Raw genomic sequence first — 26,840 nt, forward strand, 5'->3', positions numbered from 1 at the left:
TATATTTTTCTTATAGGAATTTATAGGGGTGCCAATAATTGTACAACACATATTTAACAAATATTTTTTTTGGATAAATCTGTGTTGTGTTGGCAATAGATTGATATCACATGAGAGCAGAGTATTTTTGTGTATTTTTTGAACAAAAGATTAAAAGGTTAAAAAATAAAGAACATTTTTCACAGCCTTCTTTTCTCATATTTATCAAGGGTGCCAATATTAGAGGATACTGTATATATCTTGAGAATGCTCAGCTGTGAGATGCTGAGAGACATGCAGCATGAGTTTGTAGGAGTTGTAGTCCTAGATATTGGTCGGTATAGTGCTCTAACCTGAAGCACATTGCCTCCAACAGGGTCCTGTGGCATGTAGCGAAAGCCAGACTAGTGCCCATTATTGAGTAACTTTATAGTACACCCCCAATGCTGACTTTAGACATCTGGTGAGAGCACAGATATAATAGGCCTACACTTCCCAGCTAAAGTTTTATCACCCGCTAATCAGGGTACACAAATCTCCAACTAAATATCACATGGCTCCTGTCACAAGAAAAATATAGACAAAAACACCTCTGGTAAAAGGAAAGCAACCGCCAGAAATAGAAGCAAAAAAATGTATGATAAGGATCACGCCACCTGCTAATGCAGACACAAAACTCCAGCTAAGGCCCCCGTCAGCTACTAAAGGTACCAGTTAATGATCACATTACACACGAATACACAGACACTAAAGGTACCAGCTAACAATCACATTACACACTAATACAGACACTAACGGTACCAGCTAATGATCACATTACACACTAATACACAGACACTAAAGGTACGCATCACCTGTTAATACAGACACTAATGGCTCCGGCTAAGCCTCACATCACTTGTTAATACAGACACTAATGGCTCCGGCTAAGCCTCACATTACATGTTAATACAGACACTAATGGCTCCGGCTAAGACACACATAACCTGTTAATACAGACACTAATGGCTGCGGCTAAGCCTCACGTCATCTGTTAATAAAGACACTAATGGCTCCGGCTAAGCCTCACATTACATGTTAATACAGACACTAATGGCTCCGGCTAAGCCTCACGTAACCTGTTAATACAGACACTAATAGCTCTTACTAAGGTATGTGTCATTAAAGTGACAGGGTCCACAAGCGATAAGACAGATTCCTCTGGGTTTAGGGTCGTGTATGGTAAATGGAATTTGACAGGAAAAGAATAATACCCTTAATGTATGCTCTCTAAATAAAGTGCACACAATTTTCCAACGTGTTGTAGATTAGTACACATGATTTTTGAGCCATTTACTTAAGCGGAAAGTGCCAACCAGATGCCAGCTGTACCCACATATAACTTTACATTCCATGATAAAGTGGAGAACCCCCTCAGGTGAATGATTAACCCTATGCACACTACACCTTACTCAGGACCACTACAAAGGCTAAAAGATACACTGTAGACACCACAATGTGCGTAGCTCAGAGTGTTTGTTTCTGTCCAATACCTTCTTTCCCTTTGTTCTGCACTAGCGAATTAGATTTCTTCTTTCGAGGTGGGGAGAAATCAGAATCAGAATTTCTTCTCTTATCCTTATAAGTGGGTGAGTGAGATCTTGGCCTCTGGGCTTGTAAACTTTTGCCATTTACATGAGAGGATTTAAAAGTTTTTGGTTCTCTCTCTTTCACCCTGTATGGTGAAGACGTTTGTAGGGAGTTAGGTTTGCCTCTGCGAGGAGAGAGGTCAGAGTTGTCTTTTTGTTTACGAGGAGGAGACGGGTCTGGCGAGTCGTGTCTGCCCCTACGAGGAGGAGAGGGGTCTGACGAGTCGCGTCGGCCCTTATGTGGAGAAAGGTCTGACGAGTCCTGCCGGCCCCTACGAGGAGAGGGATCTGGCGAGTCCTGCCGGCCCCTACGAGGAGGAGAGGAATCTGGCGAGTCGTGCCTTCCTGCACGGGGAGGAGAAGGGTCTGGCGAGTCGTGCCTTCCTTCACGAGTAGGAGAGGGGTCTGGCGAGTCGTGCCTTCCTTCGCGAGGAAGAGATGAATCTGAAGAGTTTTGCTTTTCACTCTGCAAACTTGTAAGGCTGTTGGCTCCAACCCTGCAGACAAAATAAATGTATTTAACGTAGAAAAAAAAGAAAGAAAGTGTTTTACAGAAAAAAAATGTTATTGACCTATAAAACAAATTCCCAAAGCATCATTAAATTTAAAGGGAGAGGGAGAAAAAAAAACAGAATTTATGCTTACCTGATAAATTACTTTCTCCAATGGTGTGTCCGGTCCACGGCGTCATCCATTACTTGTGGGAAATGTTCTCCCCCACAGGGAAAGGCAAGGAGAGCACACAGCAAGAGCTGTCCATATAGCTCCCCCTCTGGCTCCGCCCCCCAGTCATTCGACCGACGGTTAGGAGAAAAAGGAGAAACTATAGGGTGCCGTGGTGACTGTAGTGTATAAAGAAAAAAAATTTCAACCTGATTAAAAAAAAAACAGGGCGGGCCGTGGACCGGACACACCGTTGGAGAAAGTAATTTATCAGGTAAGCATAAATTCTGTTTTCTCCAACATTGGTGTGTCCGGTCCACGGCGTCATCCATTACTTGTGGGAACCAATACCAAAGCTTTAGGACACGGATGAAGGGAGGGAGCAAATCAGGTTACCTAAACAGAAGGCACCACGGCTTGCAAAACCTTTCTCCCAAAAACAGCCTCCGAAGAAGCAAAAATATCAAATTTGTAGAATTTGGCAAAAGTGTGCAGAGAAGACCAAGTCGCTAGCTTACATATCTGGTCAACAGAAGCCTCGTTCTTATAGGCCCATGTGGAAGCCACAGCCCTAGTAGAGTGAGCTGTGATACGGTCAGGAGGCTGCCGTCCGGCAGTCTCATAAGCCAAGCGGATAATGCTTTTCAGCCAGAAAGAGAGAGAGGTAGCAGTAGCTTTTTGACCTCTCCTCTTACCAGAGTAAACGACAAACAAGGATGAGGTTTGTCTAAAATCTTTTGTTGCTTCTAAATAGAACTTTAAAGCACGAACAACATCAAAATTGTGTAATAAACGTTCCTTCTTTGAAACTGGATTCGGACACAAAGAAGGAACAACTATTTCCTGGTTGATGTTCTCGTTGGAAACAACTTTTGGAAGAAAACCAGGCTTAGTACGCAAAACAACCTTATCTGAATGGAACACCAGATAGGGTGGATCACACTGCAAAGCAGATAATTCAGAAACTCTTCTAGCAGAAGAAATAGCAACCAAAAACAGAACTTTCCAAGATAGTAACTTAATATCTATGGAATGTAAAGGTTCAAACGGAACCCCTTGAAGAACTGAAAGAACTAAATTTAGACTCCAAGGAGGAGTCATGGGTCTGTAAACAGGCTTGATTCTAACCAAAGCCTGAACAAAAGCTTGTACATCTGGCAAAGCTGCCAGTCGTTTGTGCAACAAGACTGATAATGCAGAAATCTGTCCTTTTAGAGAACTAGCTGACAATCCTTTATCCAAACCTTCTTGGAGAAAGGAGAGAATCTTTGGAATTTTAATCTTACTCCAGGAGAATCCTTTGGATTCACACCAACAGATATATTTTTTCCATATTTTATGGTAAATCCTTCTAGTCACAGGTTTTCTGGCTTGGACCAGAGTATCAATCACAGAATTTGAAAACCCACGCTTGGATAAAATCAAGCGTTCAATTTCCAAGCAGTCAGCTGCAGAGAAACTAGAATGGGATGTTCGAATGGACCTTGTACTAGAAGGTCCTGTCTCAAAGGTAGCTTCCATGGTGGAGCCGATGACATATTCACCAGGTCTGCATACCAAGTCCTGCGTGGCCACGCAGGAGCTATCAGAATCACAGAGGCCTTCTCCTGTTTAATCCTGGCTATGAGCCTGGGGAGGAGAGGAAACGGTGGAAACACATATGCTAGGTTGAACGACCAAGGCGCCACTAATGCATCCACTAGAGTCGCCTTGGGATCCCTGGATCTGGACCCGTAGCAAGGAATCTTGAAGTTCTGACGGGACGCCATTAGATCCATGTCTGGAATGCCCCATAATTGGGTTAACTGAGCAAAGACCTCCGGGTGGAGTTCCCACTCCCCCGGATGGAAAGTCTGACGACTCAAATAGTCCGCCTCCCAGTTGTCTACTCCTGGGATGTGAATAGCAGATAGATGGCAGGAGTGATTCTGTGCCCATTGGATTATCTTGGTTACTTCCTTTATCGCTAGGGAACTCTTTGTTCCCCCCTGATTATTGATGTACGCAACAGTCGTTATGTTGTCCGACTGAAATCTTATGAACCTGGCTTCTGCTAGCTGAGGCCAAGCCAGGAGCGCATTGAATATAGCTCTTAGTTCCAAAATGTTTATCGGGAGAAGCGACTCTTCCCGCGACCATAGGCCCTGAGCTTTCAGAGAGTCCCAGACCGCGCCCCACCCCAAGAGGCTGGCGTCGGTCGTGACGATGACCCACTCCGGTCTGCGGAAACTCATTCCCTGAGACAGGTGATCCTGGGTCAACCACCAGAGAAGTGAGTCCCTGGTCTACTTGAATTTGGGGAGACAAGTCTGTATAGTCCCCATTCCACTGATTGAGCATGCACAGCTGTAATGGTCTTAGATGAATTCGAGCAAAAGGAACCACATCCATTGCTGCGACCATTAGTCCTATTACTTCCATGCATTGAGCTATGGAGGGTTGAGGAATAGAGTGAAGAACTCGACAAGCTTTTAGAAGCTTTGTCTTTCTGACGTCTGTGAGAAAGATCTTCATTTCCACAGAATCTATTATTGTTCCCAGAAAAGGAACCCTTGTGGACGGTGACAGTGAACTTTTTTCTATGTTCACTTTCCACCCGTGAGATCTGAGAAAAGCCAACACAATGTCTGTATGAGCCCTCGCTTTGGAAAGAGACGACGCTTGGATTAGGATGTCGTCTAGATAAGGTGCTACAGCGATGCCCCTCGGTCTTAGGACCGCTAGAAGGGACCCTAGCACCTTTGTGAAAATTCTGGAAGCGGTGGCTAAACCGAATGGAAGAGCCACAAACTGGTAATGTTTGTCCAGAAAGGCGAACCTCAGGAACTGATGATGAGATTTGTGGATTGGGATATGCAGATACGCATCCTTCAGATCCACGGTAGTCAAAAATTGACCCTGCTGGATTGTTGGTAAGATTGTCCGAATGGTTTCCATCTTGAAGGATGGAACTCTGAGGAACTTGTTTAATATCTTTAAATCCAGAATTGGCCTGAAAGTTCCCTCTTTTTTGGGAACCACAAACAGGTTTGAGTAAAACCCTAGACCTTGTTCCCCGGAGGGGACTGGGTTTATCACTCCCATCTTTGATAGGTCTCTTACACAATGTAAGAATGCCTGTTTCTTTATCTGGTCTGAAGATAAGCGAGACAGGTGGAACCTTCCCTTTGGAGGAAGTCCCTTGAATTCTAACAGGTATCCCTTGGAAACTATCTCTAGTTCCCAGCGATCCAGAACATCTCTTGCCCAAGCCTGAGCAAAGAGAGATAGTCTGCCCCCTACCAGATCTGGTCCCGGATCGGGGGCTACCCCTTCATGCTGTCTTGGTAGCAGCAGCAGGTTTCTTGGTTTGTTTACCCTTGTTCCAGCCTTGCATGGGCTTCCAAGCGGGTTTGGGCTGGGCCACGTTACCTTCTTGTCTAGCGGCAGTGGAGTTATTAGCTGGTCCGTTCCTGAAATTGCGAAAGGAACGAAAATTAGACTTGTTCTTAGCCTTAAAAGGCCTATCCTCATGGCCCTTACCCCCAGTGACGTCTGAAATAATTTCCTTCAATTCCGGCCCAAAAAGGGTCTTACCCTTGAAAGGAATATTCATTAACTTAGTCTTGGACGACACGTCTGCCGACCAGGATTTTAGCCAAAGCGCCCTCCGCGCTACTATAGCAAAACCTGAGTTTTTTCGCCGCCAATTTCGTTATTTGAAAGGCGGCATCCAATATAAAGGAATTAGCTAACTTTAATGCGTGAATTCTGTCCATGACTTCTTCATAGGAAGTCTCTTTCTGGAGCGACCTTTCTAGTTCTTCGAACCAAAAGGACGCCGCTGAAGTGACAGTAATAACACACGTAGCTGGTTGAAGGATGAACCCTTGCTGAACAAAAATCTTTTTAAGCAATCCTTCCAATTTTTTATCCATAGGATCTTTGAAAGCGCAGCTGTCCTCTATAGGAATAGTTGTGCGCTTCGCTAGTGTTGAAACAGCTCCCTCAACTTTCGGGACCGTTTGCCATGCGTCCCTTCTAGGGTCTACTATGGGAAACATTTTCTTAAATATAGGAGGTGGGGCAAAGGGTACACCTGGCTTCTCCCACTCCTTTTCCACTATGTTCGCTACCCTCTTAGGTATTGGAAAAGCGTCGTCGTGCACTGGGACCTCTAAAAATGTGTCCAATTTGCACAACTTCTCTGGTACTACCATAGAATCACAGTCATCCAGAGTAGCTAATACCTCCTTAAGCAAAGCGCGGAGATGTTCTAGCTTAAACTTAAATGCCACTAGATCAGGTTCTGCCTGTTGAGAAATTTTTCCTGAGTCTGAAATTTCACCCTCAGACAGCCCTTCCCTCACAGCCAATTCCGATTGATGTGAGGGTAAAATAGATAAGGCATCGCCAGCGTCTGATTGTTCATCCTTTTTATCTGTATTTAAAACTGAACAATCACGCTTTCTCTGAAAAACTGGCAGTTTGGATAAAAGATTTGCTATAGAATTATCCACTACTGCTGATAATTGTTGCATAGAAATAAGCACTGGCGCGCTAGGTGTCGCCTGCGCGGGCAAAGCTGGTGTAGACACAGAAGGAGAGGATGTAGAGCTATCCCCACTACCTTCATTAGATAAATCATCTTGGGCAACATTATGAAAAATAACAGAGCTGTCCTGATTTTGTTTGGACGCTATGGCGCAATTATCACAAACACTCGAAGGGGGAACCACATTTGTCTCTATACACACAGAACATAGGTTATCTGATGGAACAGACATGTTAAACAGATTTAGGCAGGCAAACAATGCAATAAAAACGATTTTAAACAAAAACGTTACTGTCTCTGTAAATAATAAAATGACATTTATTTCTGAATGTTCAAAAAACTATGAAGGCAATATCCGATTTTTCTGAAATTTGGACCCCAGTGTCTTAATGCTTAGGAAGTATTGCACAGCAAATATGGAGACTCTAGCTCTTAAAACAAGCAAACCGGAGCTAATTGTTGGATTTAACCGTTTTTACACACCACAATCCCAGCTACAGCCTTGCTGCAGCTTTTTACCTTCCTTAGGGGTCACCATTCACAGAAAAAAACCTTTTGGAGTCACTTTCTGAACCACAGGACCCTCTCACATGAATCTGCATGCACTGCCTTGAAATTCAACTGCACAGCTGAAGTGCCAAAATGAGGCTTCCTCCCTACGCACACTAGAGTGAAGGGGCCTTCCTGACTAGATTTAGGTGTCTAAAACAAGCCAGATCAATAAAAAATGTTCCCAAGTGTATGTGAGCTTATAAAATATTTCAAATGGTATAATATTGTAATAAAAACCAATCGATTTAGCCCCTAACAGTGTCTACCAGCATAAAAAACAAAAAGGGGAAGCCTGTTATCTTTTTTGCTGAGGTGAAAGAAAAATGGCTTACCGTTTCCCCTGAGGGGAAAAATGACTCATCTAGCATTAGCCTGTGTTGTTAGAAGGAGACTAGTCATACCTGAAGCAGATGAGTCTGCAAACTGTTACCCCCAACTGAAGTTCTCTTGTTTCAACAGTCCTGCGTGGTAACAGTAATGGATTTTAGTTACTTGTGCTAAAATCATAGCCCTCTTAAACAGAAATCTTCATCACTTTTCTGTTATAGAGTAAATAGTACAAGCCAGCACTATTTTAAAATAACAAACTCTTGATAGAAGAATAAAAAACTACAACTAACACCACAAACTCCTCGCCATCCCCGTGGTAGATGCTACTTGTTCAGAGCGGCAAGGAGAATGACTGGGGGGCGGAGCCAGAGGGGGAGCTATATGGACAGCTCTTGCTGTGTGCTCTCCTTGCCTTTCCCTGTGGGGGAGAACATTTCCCACAAGTAATGGATGACGCCGTGGACCGGACACACCAATGTTGGAGAAAAGGAAAAGAAAAAAAAAAGGGAAAGAAAAAAAAAAGGAAAAGAAAAGAGGAAAAAAAAAAAAAAAAAAAAAAAAAAAAAAAAAAAAAAAGACTATATAAATATATACACACACACATATATATATATATATATATATATATATATATATATACATATACATATACATATATATATATACATATATATACATATATGGAAATTTATGCTTACCTGATAAATTGATTTCTTCTACGATACGACGAATCCACGGATTAATCCTTACTTGTGGGATATTATCCTCCTGCTAACAGGAAGTGGCAAAGAGCACCACAGCAGAGATGTATATATAGCTCCTCCCTTCTCTCCACCCCCAGTCATTTGACCAAAGGTATAGGAAGAGAAAAGAAAAGCTAAAAGGTGCAGAGGTGACTGAAGTTTTGAAAAAATATAATCTGTCTAAAAAAACAGGGAGGGCCGTGGACTCGTATCGCAGAAGAAATCAATTTATCAGGTAAGCATAAATTTCCTTTTCTTCTACTAGATACGACGAGTCCACGGATTCATCCTTACTTGTGGGATACAACACCAAAGCAACAGGACACGGATGAACGGGAGGGACAAGAAAGCTAGAAAGCTGTGTGTAAACATCAGAGAAAGACTTCCATCTAAGCCGGGAGGTTCTGTAAGCTGCACACCGGGAGGACTTTTGATAAGCTGACCACCAGGAATCTGTGAAAGTTGTACCTTTTTTCCTGCGTACATTGGAATACTAAGAGCAGGAGCTACATAGGAGAAAATTATACCGGTTCATCCCAAGTGACTTGTGCAAGTCTGAAGACAACCGGAATCAACTACCATTCACTACTTGGAGCGGTGTCTAAAAACGCCTCTGATCCTGGAGAAAGGACACCGGAGGGTGAGATTACCTGCATAGCAGGCTGTACACATTTCCACCCCAAGCATTAATATTCATCCATAAAAGATCTGTAACATCACACTTTGTTCCACAATAACACTTAGCGAAAGAAAGTTTTAACAACGGCTGGCCACCACTGTTTAAACCCAAATATCGCTACATATTTATATAAAGAATTTTCTGAAACAGCAAATATTTGTTTTTAAGAAGAAAAAAAAAAAAGACTATAAACTTTACTTATAAGTCCGTCAGTAAAGAGAACCAATTTCACAAAGTATTTATCCAAAAAAAACGTTTAATTCCATTCATATCAGAAAAGAAACCTTTTTTTTTTTTAAATATATATATATATATATATATATATATATATATATATATATATATATATATATATATATATATATATATATATATATATATATATATATATATATATATATATATTTTCTTTCGATTTTTTGGTTTTTACCGGGCTCTCTCTCATTGCTCTGCCTATGTTTTTAAAATGAATTTTGTATATTGAGTTTTGTAATATATATAGAAATTGTTTTATCCATATGTTTTATTAGTTGATCAACTATACTTTAGAAGATAATCAATTGAACTCAATCTTCATTTTATGTGCCATTATTGAATGTTTGAGATATTATTAAATTAAGCTTTATTAATTAAAGCCACTGTTCCGTATTTGTTGCCTTAGCTGGTAATAGCTGACATTTGTTTATAAACGAAACTACATCAAATTCAAGTCGGGATATTATAGGAAGTTATTATGAATGAAATTTTAAAAACATTCACATTGACATAATTTTTGAAAACACAAAAGTTTGTTATTTAACAGTTTAAGTTGACATCACCCATAGTTTTTTTTAAAACTTAAAGCTAATCAAGCGCCACTTTTTAAAAGTTTATTATTTATTTCATTGTATATAACCAGGAGGAGGTTATAATAAAAAGAGGCCTAAGTATTTTAAGTCCAGCACTAGAAACCTATTTTTAAAATCATACTCTGAACGGGAGGGACAAGAGAGATACCTAAACGTAAGGCACCACTGCTTGAAGAACTTCTCCCAAAAACAGCCTCAGAAGAAGCAAAAGTATCAAATTTGTGAAATTTGGAAAAAGTATGAAGGGAGGACCAAGTCGCAGCCTTACAAATCTGTTCAACAGAAGCATCGTTTTTAAAAGCCCATGTGGAAGCCACAGCTCTAGTAGAATGAGCTGTAATCCTTTCAGGAGGCTGCTGTCCAGCAGTCTCATATACCAGACGGATGATGCTTTTCAGCCAAAAAGAAAGAGAGGTAGCCATAGCTTTTTGACCCCTACGCTTTCCAGAATAAACAACGAATAGAGAAGATGTTTGATGGAAATCCTTGGTCGCTTGTAAGTAAAACTTCAAGGCACGAACCACATCCAAGTTATGCAACAGACGCTCCTTCTTAGAAAAAGGATTAGGACACAAAGAAGGAACAACAATTTCCTGATTAATATTCTAATTTGAAACAACCTTAGGAAGGAATCCAGGTTTAGTGCGTAAAACCACCTTATCAGAATGGAATATAAGATAAGGCGAATCACATTGTAACGCAGAAAGCTCAGAAACTCTTTGAGCAGAAGAGATAGCAACTAAAAACAAAACTTTCCAAGATAAAAGCTTAATATCTATGGAATGCATGGGTTCAAACGGAACCCCTTGAAGAACATTAAGAACTAAATTCAAACTCCATGGCGGAGCAATAGGTTTAAATAAAGGCTTGATTCCGATTAAAGCCTGACAAAAAGACTGAACGTCTGGGACATCCGCCAGAAGCTTATGTAGTAGAATAGACAAAGCAGAAATTTGTCCCTTTAAGGAACTAGCTGATAACCCCTTCTCCAATCCTTCTTGGAGAAAGGACAAAATCCTAGGAATCCTAACCCCACTCCATGAGTAGCCCTTGGATTCGCACCAATAAAGATATTTACGCCATATCTTATGGTAAATCTTTCTAGTGACAGGCTTGCGAGCCTGAATCAAAGTATCAATGCCCGACTCAGAGAATCCCCGCTTAGATAAGATCAAGCGTTCAATCTCCAGGCAGTCAGCTGCAGAGAATTTAGATTTGGATGTTGGAACGGACCTTGAATGAGAAGGTTCTGTCTCAACGGAGGTTTCCACTGTGGCAGAGAGGACATGTCCACTAGATCCGCATACCAAGTCCTGCGTGGCCATGCAGGCGCTATTAGGATTACTGAAGCTCTCTCCTGTTTGATTCTCGCAATCACACGAGGCAGTAGAGGAAATGGTGGAAACACATAAGCCAGGTTGAACGACCAAGGTACTGCTAGAGCATCTATCAGTACAGCTTGGGGATCCCTTGACCAGGACCCGTAACGAGGAAGTTTGGCATTCTGACGAGATGCCATCAGATCCAATTCCGGTGTGCCCCATTGACGAATCAATAATGCAAACACCTCCGGATGGAGATCCCACTCCCCCGGATGAAAAGTCTGACGACTAAGAAAATCTGCTTCCCAGTTCTCTACTCCTGGGATATAGATTGCTGATAGATGGCAAGAGTGAGCCTCCGCCCATCGGATTATCTTTGAAACCTCTATCATCGCTAGAGAACTCCTTATTCCCCCTTGATTTTTTTTTGGTTTGATGTATGCTACTGTCATGATATTGTCCGACTGGAATCTTATGAATTTGGCAAAAGCCAACTGAGGCCACGCTTGAAGCGCGTTGAATATTACTCTCAGTTCCAGAATATTGATTGGTAGGAGACTCCTCCTGAGTCCAAACACCCTGAGCCTTCAGGGAATTTCAGACTGTACCCCAGCCCAAGAGGCTGGCGTCTGTCGTCACTATTACCCATGCTGGCCTGCGGAAGCACATGCCCTGGGACAGATGATCCTGTGACAACCACCAAAGAAGAGAGTCTCTGGTCTCTTGATCCAGATCTATCTGAGGAGATAAATTCGCATAATCCCCATTCCACTGTCTGAGCATGCACAGCTGCAGTGGTCTGAGATGAAAGCGTGCAAATGGAACGATGTCCATTGCCGCTACCATTAATCCAAAGACTTCCATACACTGAGCCACCTATGGCCGAGCGATGGACTGAAGCGCTCGGCAAGTATTTAGAATCTTTGACTTTCTGACCTCCGTCAGAAATATTTTCATGTCTACCGAGTCTATCAGAGTTCCCAAGAATGGAACTCTTGTTAGTGGAACTAGTGAACTCTTTTCTATATTCACTTTCCAACCGTGAGTTCTTAGAAATGCCAACACGATGTCCGTGTGAGATTTGGTCAGATAAGTTGACGCCTGAATCAAAATATCATCTAGATAGGGCGCCACTGCTATGCCCCGCGGCCTGAGAACCGCCAGAAGGTACCCGAGCACCTTTGTGAAGATTCTGGGAGCTGTGGCCAACCCGAAGGGGAGGGCCACAAAGTGATAGCGTTCGTCCAGAAAGGCGAACCTTAGAAACTGATGATGATCCTTGTGGATAGGAATGTGAAGATACGCATCCTTCAGATCCACGGTGGTCATATATTGACCTTCGTGGATCATTGGTAAAATTGTTTGTATAGTCTCCATCTTGAACGATGGGACTCTGAGAAATATGTTTAGGCACTTTAGATCTAAAAATCGGTCTGAAAGTTCCCTCTTTTTTGGGAACCACTAACAGATTTGAGTAAAACCCCTGTCCACGTTCTAGTTTTGGAACTGGACAAATTACCCCCATGGTATACAGGTCTTTTACACAGCGTAAGAACGCCTCTCTTTTTGACTGGTCTACAGACAAACATGAAAGATGAAATCTCCCTCTTGGGAGAAAATCCTTGAATTCCAGCTGATACCCCTGGGTCACAATTCCTAATGCCCAGGGATCCAGAACATCCCTTGCCCAAGCCTGAGCGAAGAGAGAAAGTCTGCCCCCTACTAAATCCGGTCCCGGATCGGTAGCTGCCCCTTCATGCAGTGGGCTTCTTGGCTTGTTTACCTTTATTCCAGGCCTGGTTAGGTCTCCAGACTGACTTGGATTGAGTAAAATTCCCCTCCTGCTTTGTGGCGGAAGAGGAAGTAGAGGGTCCTCCTTTAAAGTTTCGAAAGGAACGAAAATTATTTTGTTTAGCCCTCATCTTAACAGTCTTATCTTGAGGCAGGGCATTACCTTTACCTCCAGTAATGTCAGCAATGATTTCCTTCAATGTGGGCCCGAATAGGGTCTTACCTTTAAACGGAATAGCTAAAACTTTAGATTTTGATGACACTTCAGCAGACCAAGATTTAAGCCATAACGCTCTACGCGCTAAAATGGCAAAACCTGCATTTTTCGCCGCTAATTTAGCCATTTGAAAAGCGGCATCGGTAATAAAAGAATTAGCCAGCTTGAGAGCCTTAATTCTATCCAAAATATCATCTAATGGGGTCTCAACCTTAAGAGACTCCTCTAGAGCCTCGAACCAAAAAGCTGCTGCAGTAGTAACTGGAACAATGCACGCTATAGGTTTTAAAAGAAAACCCTGATGAATAAACAATTTCTTTAGAAGACCCTCTAATTTTTTATCCATAGGATCTTTGAAAGCACAACTGTCCTCAATAGGTATAGTTGTACGCTTAGCTAGGATAGAAATAGCTCGCTTCACCTTAGGGACCGTTTGCCAAGAATCCCGAATGGTGTCAGACATGGGAAACATTTTATTAAAATTAGGAGGGGAAAGAACGGAATGCCTGGTCTATCCCATTCCTTTGTAACAATGTCCGAAATTCTTTTAGGGACTGGAAAAACATCAGTGTATGTAGGCTTACACAATTTCTCTGGTGGTATTACAATAGGGTCACAATCATCCAGAGTCACTAAAACCTCCCGGAGTAACAGGCGGAGGTGTTCAAGCTTAAATTTAAAGGACATCGCGTCCGAATCTGTCTGAGGCAACACATTTCCTGAATCTGAAAGCTCTCCCTCAGACAGCAATTCCCCGACCCCCAAATCAGAACACTGTGAGGGTACATCGGAAATGGCCAAAAAAGCATCAGAGGGCTCAGCATTTACCTTAATACCGGACCTACTGCGCTTACCCTGTAAACCTGGCAGTTTAGATAATACCTCTGTAAGGGTAGTAGACATAACTGCAGCCATATCTTGCAGAGTAAAAGAATTAGACGCACTAGAAGTACTTGACGTAGCTTGAGTGGGCGTTAAAGGTTGTGACACTGGGGAGAATTGGATGGCATAACCTGATTTTCTTCAGACTGAGAATCATCCTTAGACATACTTTTATCACCTAAAATATGTTCTTTGCAATGTAAGGTCCTTTCAGTACAAGAGGGACACAATGTAAGTGAGGGTTCCACCATGGCTTCTAAACACATAGAGCATTGACTTTCCTCAGACATGTGGAACAGGCTAGTAATAACCACAAAAAGTCTTGAAAACACTTAATTTCTTGAAAAAAACACCAAGTTTGAAAAACGGTACTGCGCCTTTAAGAGTAAAAAAGCGCACAATCTTTGCAAATTTGCTTCAAAATGCTATAACGTTCACAATTTTAGCATATATCCTTTTTATATTGTAGCCTAATATTGCACCACAAGTAAGGGAAAAACATAATTTATTTAAGAACTTACCTGATAAATTCATTTCTTTCATATTAGCAAGAGTCCATGAGATAGTGACGTATGGGATATACATTCCTACCAGGAGGGGCAAAGTTTCCCAAACCTCAAAATGCCTATAAATACACCCCTCACCACACCCACAATTCAGTTTAATGAATAGCCAAGAAGTGGGATGATAAGAAAGGAGCGAAAGCATCAAAAAATAAGGAATTGGAATAATTTTGCTTTATACAAAAAAATCATAACCACCACAAAAAAAGGGTGGGCCTCATGGACTCTTGCTAATATGAAAGAAATTAATTTATCAGGTAAGTTTTTACATAAATTATGTTTTTTCATGTAATTAGCAAGAGTCCATGAGCTAGTGACGTATGGGATAATAAATACCCAAGATGTGGAACTTCCACGCAAGAGTCACTAGAGAGGGAGGGGATAAAATAAAGACAGCCAATTCCGCTGAAAAAATAATCCACAACCCAAATCAAAAGTTTTAATCTTTATAATGAAAAAAACTGTAATTATAAGTAAACGAATCAAACAGAAAAAGCTGCCTGAAGTACTTTTCTACCAAAAACTGCTTCAGAAGAAGAAAACACATCAAAATGGTAGAATTTAGTAAAAGTATGCAAAGAAGACCAAGTTGCTGCTTTGCAAATCTGATCAACAGAAGCTTCATTCCTAAAAGCCCAGGAAGTAGAAACTGACCTAGTAGAATGAGCCGTAATCCTTTGAGGCGGGGATTTACCCGACTCTACATAAGCATGATGAATCAAAGACTTTAACCAAGACGCAAAAAGAAATGGCAGAAGCCTTCTGACCTTTCCTAGAACCAGAAAAGATAACAAATAGACTAGAAGTCTTTCTAAAATCTTTAGTAGCTTCAACATAATATTTTAAAGCTCTTACTACATCCAAAGAATGTAAAGATCTCTCCAGAGAATTCTTAGGATTAGGACACAATGAAGGAACAACAATTTCTCTACTAATGTTGTTAGAATTCACAACCTTAGGTAAAAATTTAAATGTAGTCAGCAACACCGCCTTATCCTGATGAAAAATCAGAAAAGGAGATTCACAAGAAAGAGCAGATAACTCAGAAACTCTTCTAGCAGAAGAGATGGCCAAAAGGAACAGAACTTTCCAAGAAAGTAATTTAATGTCCAGAGAATGCATAGGTTCAAACGGAGGAGCTTGTAAAGCCCTCAGAACCACATTAAGATTCCAAGGAGGAGAGATTGACTTAATGACAGGTTTGATACGAATCAAAGCCTGTACAAAACAATGAATATCAGGAAGATTAGCAATCTTTCTGTGAAAGAGAACAGAAAGAGCAGAGATTTGTCCTTTCAAGGAACTTGCAGACAAACCTTTATCCAAACCATCCTGAAGAAACTGTAAAATTCTAGGAATTCTAAAAGAAATGTAAGTCTTCCAAACTCGATAATAAATCTTCCTAGACACAGATTTACGAGCCTGTAACATAGTATTAATTACTGAGTCAGAGAAACCTCTATGACTAAGAATCAAGCGTTCAATTTCCATACCTTCAAATTTAATGATTTGAGATCCTGATGGAAAAAAGGGCCTTGAGATAGAAGGTCTGGTCTTAACGGAAGAGTCCAAGGTTGGCAACTGGCCATCCGAATGAGATCCGCATACCAAAACCTGTGAGGTCATGCTGGAGCCACCAGCAGTACAAACGAACGTTCCATTAGAATTTTGGAAATCACTTTTGGAAGAAGAACTAGAGGCGGAAAGATATAGGCAGGATGATAATTCCAAGGAAGCGACAACGCGTCCACTGCCTCCACCTGAAGATCCCTGGATCTGGACAGATACCTGGGAAGTTTCTTGTTTAGATGAGAGGCCATCAGATCTATTTCTGGAAGTCCCCAGATTTTAACAATCTGAAGAAATACCTCTGGGTGAAAAGACCATTCGCCCGGATGTAACGTCTGGCGACTGAGATAATCCGCTTCCCAATTGTCTACACCTGGGATGTGAACTGCAGAGATTAGACAGGAGCTGGATTCCGCCCATACAAGTATCCGAGATACTTCTTTCATAGCCTGAGGACTGTGAGTCCCCCCTTGATGATTGACATATGCCACGGTTGTGACATTGTCTGTCTGAAAACAAATAAACGATTCTCTCTTCAGAAGAGGCCAGAACTGAAGAGCTCTGAAAATCGCACAGAGTTCCAAAATGTTGATTGGTAATCTTGCCTCCTGAGATTCCCAAACCCCCTGCGCTGTCAGAGATCCCCATACAGCTCCCCAACCTGAGAGACTTGCATCTGTTGAGATCACAGTCCAGGTTGGACGAACAAAAGAAGCCCCTTGGACTAAACGATGGTGATCTATCCACAACGTCAGAGAGTGTCGTACATTGGGATTTAAGGATATTAATTGTGATATCTTTGTATAATCCCTGCACCACTGGTTCAGCATACAAAGCTGAAGAGGTCGCATGTGAAAACGAGCAAAGGGGATCGCGTCCGATGCAGCAGTCATGAGACTTAGAATTTCCATGCACAAAGCTACCGAAGGGAATGATTGAGACTGAAGGTTTCGACAGGCTGAAACCAATTTCAGACAATTTCTGTTAGAGACAAAGTCATGGACACCGAATCTATTTGAAAACCCCAAAAGGTTACCTTTGTCTGAGGAATCAACGAACTCTTTGGTAAATTGATCCTCCAACCATGTCTTTGAAGAAACGACACAAGTTGATTTGTATGAGATTCTGCAGAATGTGAAGACTGAGCAAGTACCAAGATATCGTCCAAATAAGGAAACACCGCAATACCCCACTCTCTGATTACAGAGAGAAGGGCACTGAGAACCTTTGAAAAGATCCTTGGAGCTGTTGCTAGGCCCAACGGAAGGGCCACAAATTGGTAATGCTTGTCTAGAAAAGAGAATCTCAGGAATCTTTAGAGCCAAAACTGGTCTGAATGAATTTTCTTTCTTTGGGACAATGAATAGATTTGAATATAACCCCAGACCCTGTTCCTGAAATGGAACTGGCATGATTACCCCTGACAACTTCAGGTCTGAAACACACTTCAGAAAAGCCTGAGCCTTTACTGGGTTTACCGGAATGCGATTGAGAAAAAAAATCTTCACAGGCGGTCTTTCTCTGAATCCTATTTTGTACCCCGGAGAGACAATACTCTGAATCCAATGATTTTGGACCGAAATAATCCAAACATCTTTGAAAAATTTAAATCTGCCCTCTACCAGATGAGCTGGAATGAGGGCCGCACCTTCATGCGGACTTGGGGCTGGTTCGGATCTCTTAAATGGCTTGAATTTATTCCAATTGGAAGCAGATTCCTTGGGGGAAGGATAAGGTTTCTGTTCCTTATTTTGTCGAAAGGAACGAAAACGGTTAAAAGCTTTAGATTTACCCTAAAGTTTTTTTTATCCTAAGGCAAAAAAAAAACTCCCTTACCCCCAGTAACAGTTGAAATGATTGAATCCAACTGAGAACCAAATAATGTATTACCTTGGAAAGAAAGAGATAGCAATCTGGACTTAGAAATCATATCAGCATTCCAAGATTTGAGCAACAAAGCTCTTCTAGCTAGAATAGCTAAAGAAATAGATTTAACATCAATTTTAATAATATAAAAATGGCATCACAAATGAAATTATTAGCATGTTGAATCAACTTAACAATGCAAGACAAATCATGATCTGACACTTGTTGCGCTAAAGTTTCCAACCAAAAAGTTGAAGCAGCTGCAACATCAGCCAAAGAAATTGCAGGCCTAAGAAGATGACCTGAATATAAATAAGCTTTCCTTAGATAAGATTCAAGTTTCCTATCTAAAGGATCTTTAAAAGTACTAACTTCCGTAGGAATAGTAGTACATTTAGCAAGAGTAGAGATAGTAGATTTTCCCAAAACTCCAATGTAATTTCTGGCAAAGGATACAATTTTTTAAACCTTGAAGAAGGAATAAAAGTACCAGGCCTATTTCATTCCTTATAAATCATATCAGAAATAGCATCAGGAACTGGAAAAACCTCTGGAATAACCACTGGAGGTTTATAAACAGAATTTAAACATCAACTAGTTTTAATATCAAGAGGACTAGTTTCCTCCATATCCAATGTAATCAACATTTCTTTTAACAAAGAACGAATATACTCCAATTTAAATAAGAGGATTTGTCAGTGTCAATATCTGAGGCAGGATCTTCTGAATCAGATAGATCCTCATCAGAGAAAGATAATTCAGTACGTTGCTGGTCATTTGAAATTTCATCAACCTTATGAGAAGTTTTAAAAGACCTTTTACGTTTTTTAGAAGGCGGAATGGCAGACAAAGCCTTCTCAATAGAATCAGAAATAAATTATATTAAATTTACGGGTATATCTTGTGCATTAGATGTTGAGGGAACAGCAACAGGTAATGAACTACTACTGATGGATACATTTTATGCATGTAAAAGTTTATCATGACAACTATTACAAACCACAGCTGGAAGTATAATCACCACAAGTTTACAACAAATGCACTTAGCCTTGGTAGAACTGTTATTAGGCAGCAGGGATCCAACAGTGAATTCTGAGACAGGATCAGATTGAGACCTTGCAAATGTAAGAGAAAAAAAAAGAACATATAAAGCAAAATTATCAATTTCCTTATATGGCAGTTTCAGGAATGGGAAAAATGCAAACAGAATAGCCCTCTGACATAGAAAAAGGCAAGAGGCAAAACGGAATGAGGTCTTAAATAATGAAAATACTTGGCGCCAAGTATGACGCACAAAAAAACAGAAAAATAATTTTTGGCACCAAAAAAACGACACTCGCGTCATAGATGACGCAACCTTGTGAAAGGACCCGGTGTCAACTAAGATGGCGGAAATTACGAATTTGCGTCAACGAACGTAACTTTGTGCCAAAAAAATATCGCACCAAGAATGACGCAATAAACTTTAGCATTTTGCACCCTCGCAAGCCTAATTCTGCCCGCAAATTTGAAAAATGGCAGTCAATTGAAAAAAAAAGACTACACCCCAGGTAAGAAATACATTTCTAAAAAATGCATTTCCCAGATATGAAACTGACAGTCTGCAAAAGGAAGTATACTGAAACCTTAATCATGGCAAATATAAGTACAATACATATATTTAGAACTTTATATAAATACATAAAGTGCCAAACCATAGCTGAGAGTGTCTCAAGTAATGAAAACATACTTACCAAAAGACACCCATCCACATATAACAGATAGCCAACCCAGTACTGAAACAGTTATCAGTAGAGGTAATGGAATATGAAAGTATATAGTCAATCTGAAAAGGGAGGAAGGCGATGAATCTCTATGACCGATAACAGAGAACCTATTAAATAGATCCCCGTGAGGAAACCCATTGCATTCAATAGGTGATATTCCCTTCACATCCCTCTGATATTTACTGTACTCAGAGGAAACGGGCTTCAAAAATGCTGAGAAGCGCATATCAACGTAGAAATCTTAGCACAAACTTACTTCACCACCTCCATAGGAGGCAAAGTTTGTAAAACTGAATTGTGGGTGTGGGGAGGGGTGTATTTATAGGAATTTTGAGGTTTGGGAAACTTTGTCCCTCCTGGTAGGATTGTATATCCCATACGTCACTAGCTCATGGACTTTTGCCAATTACATGAAAGTAATTAAGCGTTCAATCTCCAAGCAGTCCGCTTCAGAGAAACTAGATTTGGATGAAGGAAGGGCCCTTGAATTAGAAGATCCTTCCTCAACGGAAGTCTCCAAGGTGGCAGTGATGACATGTCCACCAGATCTGCGTACCAAATCCTGCGAGGCCAAGCCGGTGCAATGAGGATCACCGAGGCCATCTCCTGCTTGATTCGAGCAATAACCTGAGGAAGAAGAGCAAACGGAGAAAATAGGTATGCTAGACTGAAGGGCCAAGGTACCACCAGGGAGTCTATCAGCACAGCCTGAGGGTCCCTGGACCTCGACTCATACCTCGGAAACTTGGCATTCTGCCAAGATGCCATGAAATCCAATTCCGGCTGACCCCATTCGAGAATCAGTCTGGAAAACATTTCCAGATGGAGTTCCCACTTCCCCAGATGAAAGGTCTGCCTGCTCAGGAAGTCCGCCTCCCAGTTGTCCGACTGGAACCTGATAAACTGGACTGAGGCTAACTGGGGCCAGGCCAGAAGAGCATTGAAGATCGATCTCAATTCCAGAATGTTTATAGGTAGAACAGACTCTGAGTCCAAATTCCCTGAGCCTTTAGGGAGCCCCAGACTGCTCCACCATCCTAGAAGGCTGGCGTCTGTTGTCACAATCACCCAAGATGGTCTGCGAAAGCAGGTTCCCTGGGAGAGATGATCCCGAGACAACCACCATTGAAGAGAATCCCTTGTCTCCTGCTCCAGAAGTAATCGAGGAGACAAATCTGCATAATCTCCGTTCCATTGCCTGAGCATGTTTAACTGCAGAGGTCTGAGATGGAACCGAGCAAACGGGATGATGTCCATTGCCGATAACATCAGCCCGATTACCTCCATGCACTGAGCCACTGATGGCCGAGGAGTGGACTGAAGAGCTAGACAAGTATCGAAAATCTTTGATTTCCTGACTTCTGTCAAAAAAGTCTTCATTGATAGGGAATCTATAATGGTTCCCAAGAAATTTACCCTTGTATTTGGAACTAAGGAACTCTATTCCAGATTTACCTTCCATCCGTGAGATCGCAGGAAGGATAACAACATTTCCGTGTGGGATCTTGCTTGTTGTAAGGATGGTGCCTGGACTAGTATGTCGTCCAGATAGGGCGCAACTGCAATGCCCCATAACCGAAGCACCGCCAACAGCGATCCCAGAACCTTTGAAAAAATTCTGGGATCTGTGGCAAGACCGAAGGGAAGAGCCACGAATTAGAAGCGTTTGTCTAGAAAGGCAAACCTTAGAAACTTGTGATGATCCCTGTGAATGGGAACATGCAAGTATGCGTCCTTTAAATCCATAGTTGTCATAAATTGACACTCTTGGACCAAAGGGAGAATGGAAGGAATAGTTTTCATCTTGAAAGATGGTACTCTGAGGAATTTGTTTAGACTCTTGAGATCTAATATAGGCCTGAAGGTTCCCTCTTTTTTGGGAACCATGAACAGATTGGAATAAAATCCCAGACCCTGTTCCTGAATCGGAACAGGAACTATCACTCCCAGGTCGGAGAGGTCTCTTACACAGTGTAAGAACGCCTCTCTTTGTCTGGTCTACAGATAATCTTTCCCAGATTGGGGGCAGACCCTTCATGCTGTCTTTGATTCAATAGCAGACTTCTTGGATTGTTTCCCCTTATTCCAAGACTGATTGGGTCTCCATGATGGTTTAGACTGTTCCTGCTTGGAAGCGGAAGAGGAAGAATTTCCCTTGAAATTTTGAAAGGAACGAAAATTACTCTGACGTCCCTTCTGTTTTTTTCTCTTATCCTGCGGGATAAGATGACCCTTACCTCCCGTAATATCAGAAATTATTTCCGTCAAGCCTGGTCCAAACAAGGTCTTCCCCTTGTAAGGAATCGCTAAAAGCTTAGACATAGAGGATACATCCGCAGACCAAGGCTTTAACCATAAGGCTCTGCGAGCTAGAACAGAGAAACCTGAAATCTTTGCTCCCAGCTTGATAACTTGAAGGGAAGCATCTGTAATAAAGGAATTAGCCAATTTAAGAGCTTTTAACCTATCCTATCCTAATAGCATTGGACAACGCATCAAACCAATATGTTGCCGCACTGGTGATGGTAGCAATGCACACAACTGGTTGTCACTGTAAACCTTGGTGTACATTCATCATTTTGAGTAACCCCTCTAATTTTTTTGTCCATAGGATCTTTAAAAGCACAAACTATCCTCTATGGGTATAGTAGTTCTCTTAGACAGAGTGGAAACCGCTCCTTCCACCTTGGAGACTGTTTGCCAAGCCTCCTTGACAGAGTCGGCTAAGGGGAACATCTTTTTAAATATAGGGGATGGAAGGGACCTCGAAATATTTGTTAAAGGGACAGTCTACACCAGAATTTGTATTATTTTAAAAGACAGATAATCCCTTTATTACCCATTCCCCAGTTTTGCATAACCAACACAGTTATATTAATATACTTTTAACCTCTGTGATTATCTTGTATCTAAAACTCTGCAAACTGCCCCTTTATTTCAGTTTTTGACAGACTTGCAGTTTAGCCAATCAGTGCCTGCTCCCAGATAACTTCACGTGCACAGTGTTATCTATATAACACACATGAACTAACACCCTCTAGTGGTGAAAAATTCTAAGAAGTTAGCATATGAACCTCCTAGGTTAAGCTTTCAACTAATACCACCAAGAGAACAAAGCAAAATTAGTGATAAAAGTAAATTGGAAAATTGTTTAAAATTACATGCTCTATCTGAATCATGAAAGTTTATTTTGGCCTAGACAGTCCCTTTAAGTTTACTGGATTTCTTAGGATTAATAATGACCGTGGAGCCATTGTTGTCCAATGTAGCTAAAACCTCCTTAAGTAGTAGACGGAGGTGTTCTAGCTTAAACCTGAAAGATACCACTTCAGTATCAGTCAGTATCTGTCAGAATCTGAAATTTCACCTTCAGATGCTACTACGGTATCCTCCTCCTCAGGCTTCTGGGAGGAGGCATCTGCAATAGCAAGAACTGCGTCAGTAACCTCGCCTACTGAATGTCTGATTTTCCTCTTATGCTTTCCCTGCAACATTGGGAAAGCGGACAACGCATCTGAAACTGCAGAAGACATAAGAGAAGCGATGTCTTGTAAAGTAACCCCAGCCGGAGTTAAAGAGGAAGCGCAGGGCACTGCATGTGAGGGCGGTAAAATTTGGGATGCTTGAGGAGAAAGCTGTGGCATATATTTAGCATTATCAGACTCCTGAACAGCATCCTTTGAAAATGACGGCTCAGCAAAAAGTCTATCCCTATAACTTAAAGTCCTCTCAATACTTGAGGAAAAGAAAGGGATTGATGGTTCCACATTGGCATCAAAGCATAAAGAACAAGTGACAGCTTGCAAGGACTCTTGGTCTATCTTAACTCACAACTGTTCACAAATAAAGAATTTCTAAGCAATTTTAGAACTGAACAAAAAAACGTTACTGCCTCTTTAAATTTAAAAAAACTAACTTTTTTCCTTTTTAGCGTATGTAAATACAGAAATACAAAATAGCCCTGCAGATCACCTCTACACCTCAGCAGTACTTTGTTGAGGTGCATACCTGTCAGAAGAAATCGACCCTCACTGCTTAAACAGGAGCCGTTCCCACTAACAGAACCGGAACTCTGCAGTCGCTAGTTGGCACGCATCCAACTCCCAAGGGATGCGGAGATGAATATGCTAACAAGCGGTTCTTTTTCCGACTAGATGCGCAGCATAAAATTTTAACAAGCTTCTTCTTACGACTATCAGGAAGAGGAAGTAAGAAAAGGAGCGTAATGCTTTCCCCTAGTACCGCCCATCGTGGGTGTCGCCAAATCCTGTCATCTCCCGGTCTTGCATATTATTAAAATTGGGAGATGAGAACCACCATAAGCCTATGACATCTACATCAAGCCCCAGTGCCTGTCCACATATACCTCCTGACATCGTAGGAGCTTTGTGCCATAAATAAAGTGTCCCATATCCCATGAGTCTCTTTATTGTCCCTTGTTGAAATCAAGTACCTAACTTTTTCTGAGTCCTTGACCCCCAGATAAGTCAGCACTTACCTCCTCATCTGCCCGACAGTAAGGCAGCTCCCAGGTTTAAGAGGTCCTCTTCCTCCCATGGACCTGTGACAAAAGAAATAAGACTGAGTAAGATCCCTCAGTTTTTCAGTGTAAGGGCAGCATCAGTATGGGAGGCACAGTGAGAATTATGTCCCACAAGTTCCCATCTCTCTAAAGCCACCACTGCTCTACTGAAGAGACTGATATGGACTACGGCTACACCCCAGGACAAAGCAGCACAATCCTGTACTACCTTAAAAATAATAAGCTCTTGATTAAAGATCTTTTTCTAACACCTAATTTACCACCTCCTTGCACTTAACGTAGGCAAAGAGAATGACTGGGTTGGGAGGGAAGGGAGGTGATATTTAAAAAGGGACAGTCAACACTTGCGGTAACATTATGCAATATTGAAAAATAAAAAACGAAGATCCGCATGCAGCATAGCCCTTTTGCCTTGCCTACTTGCTTCTTGTACTAATCATCGTCAATAACTTCTCTAATACCAGGTAAATATGACAGCCGAACTCCCCCCACTGTTACGTAGCTAACTTCTTCTTCAAATGATCAGCAAATCAGAATCCAATCCTCGGTCAGAAATTGCACGCGCAGGGCAGGAGTGGTATTCTCAATAGTAATTAAGATGATTCGTGGACTCATCGTGTCATTAAAAAGAAAGAGAAGCACCAACTATAAAAAGTGAATAATTGATGTATAAATAAAAATATATATATAAAAATATATGGAAAAACGTACATACAAAACGTGACAATGTAATATAAGCGTATGCAACAATACACCACAATGATATGCAATAAAAAAACAGTAAAAAAACAAATCGATACTGGGATGACATACACCATAAAAAATTATGAAAAAGTTTGTATATATACATAAAACAGGAAAGGATATGTAGGATTCCCGAAAATCCAGTGTGATGAAGTATAGTCCACACTGCAGCTCCTTATAACCCTTTAATGCCGTTGTATTCTGTCACAACGGCACTGGGCTTTAAAGCCGTTATGACAGAATACAACGTCATCGCAAGCGGCTGTCCTGAAGCCTACTAGGCTTGCAGGATTTGATCGCGGTCTGGAGGGCTTTCCTTGCGTCTTAGGGACGCCCCCCAGACCCGATCCTATAAATGAAATCTTGCAATCTTTTGCACGATCGCGTGATTTCAATTTGTCTACATCTGAACGCTGTTCCGATGAAGACTTTTTAACTCGGTCATGAAAGGGTTAAACACACGGAGAGAGAAGCGCTCTACTAGGAATGGACAACAGCTCATCAGCTAGTTCTATGGCGATTTACCACCCAGGAGCAGCCTCTTTTAGACCAGTGTGCTTTTCACACCTGAAGCATATTAGTTTGATCCCGCCAAGTAAGGTCAGTCCATCCCCAAAATACCAGGCAATTGAGTGATACATTGATACATGTCCGATGTGCTATATTTAAACCTCAATCTATTACAAGTATTTAGCACATGTATCTGTGCTTCAGATTATATATGCATACACACACACAGTTGCAAAAGGTTCTGTACTCCTTGTAAGCAACTTAACTTGCAACAACCAGGGTGCAAGTCAGTTTCCAATAATATAGATTCCTGTAAAGACTGCACTCACTGGATTTTCAATAATAAAAAGTAATTTTTATTCAGAGCAAAGGATTAAAATCAATGGACATTCACCGATTTTAATCCTTTACTTTGAATAAAAGTTACTTTTTATTATTGAAAATCCAGTGAGTGCAGAAGTTTTGCCAATACAATAAGATGTAGCAGATATATTCGTGACAACCAATAGCAAATCAAATGGCACAATAGTTGTAAATGCATTCTATTTCAAGCAGTACTAGGCAGGTAAAGGGGATTCGTCATTCAGCTGATATCAAGCATGTAAAGCAAGCAAAATAAGCAGCGTAATGAGTGGTAGAAGCAATGCGGTGCATCATTCAAGCAAATATAGTAAGTCCTCGCCTAGAAGAACCCCAAGAGCCCTGCGCTCTATCCTGGGGGCTTCACTGAGGATAATATATTGTCTCACCCACTACTCCCACAGTAAATAATGTGATCATAATCTAGTCTCTGTGCAGTATCATTACCCTGGATATTGCACTAGCAGGACCCAGTAGATCACACAGTATATAATGTGAGCATAATCTAGTCTCTGTGCAGTATCATTACCCTGGATATAAGCTAGCAGGACCCAGTAGATCACACAGTACATAATGTGAGCATAACCTAGTCTGTGCAGTATCAGTCCCCTGGATATTGCACTAGCAGGACCCAGTAGATCACACAGTATATAATGTGAGCATAACCTAGTCTGTGCAGTATCAGTCCCCTGGATATAAGCTAGCAGGACCCAGTAGATCACACAGTACATAATGTGAGCATAACCTAGTC

At 41.4% G+C, this 26,840-nt stretch overlaps 1 protein-coding gene across 1 annotated transcript in view; it reads right to left on the reverse strand.

The window, feature by feature from the left end:
- BUD13 (BUD13 homolog) overlaps window positions 1-26,840 on the reverse strand; it is a 138,026-nt gene that overhangs the window by 86,979 nt on the left and 24,207 nt on the right. The window contains exon 5 of the mRNA XM_053691378.1: window positions 1,512-2,104. Within this exon, the coding sequence (XP_053547353.1) occupies window positions 1,512-2,104 (593 nt within the window). The remainder of the gene's footprint in view (window positions 1-1,511; window positions 2,105-26,840) is intronic.

This window comes from Bombina bombina, chromosome 8 (assembly GCF_027579735.1).
Source record: "Bombina bombina isolate aBomBom1 chromosome 8, aBomBom1.pri, whole genome shotgun sequence".
NCBI classification, from domain to species: domain Eukaryota; kingdom Metazoa; phylum Chordata; class Amphibia; order Anura; family Bombinatoridae; genus Bombina; species Bombina bombina.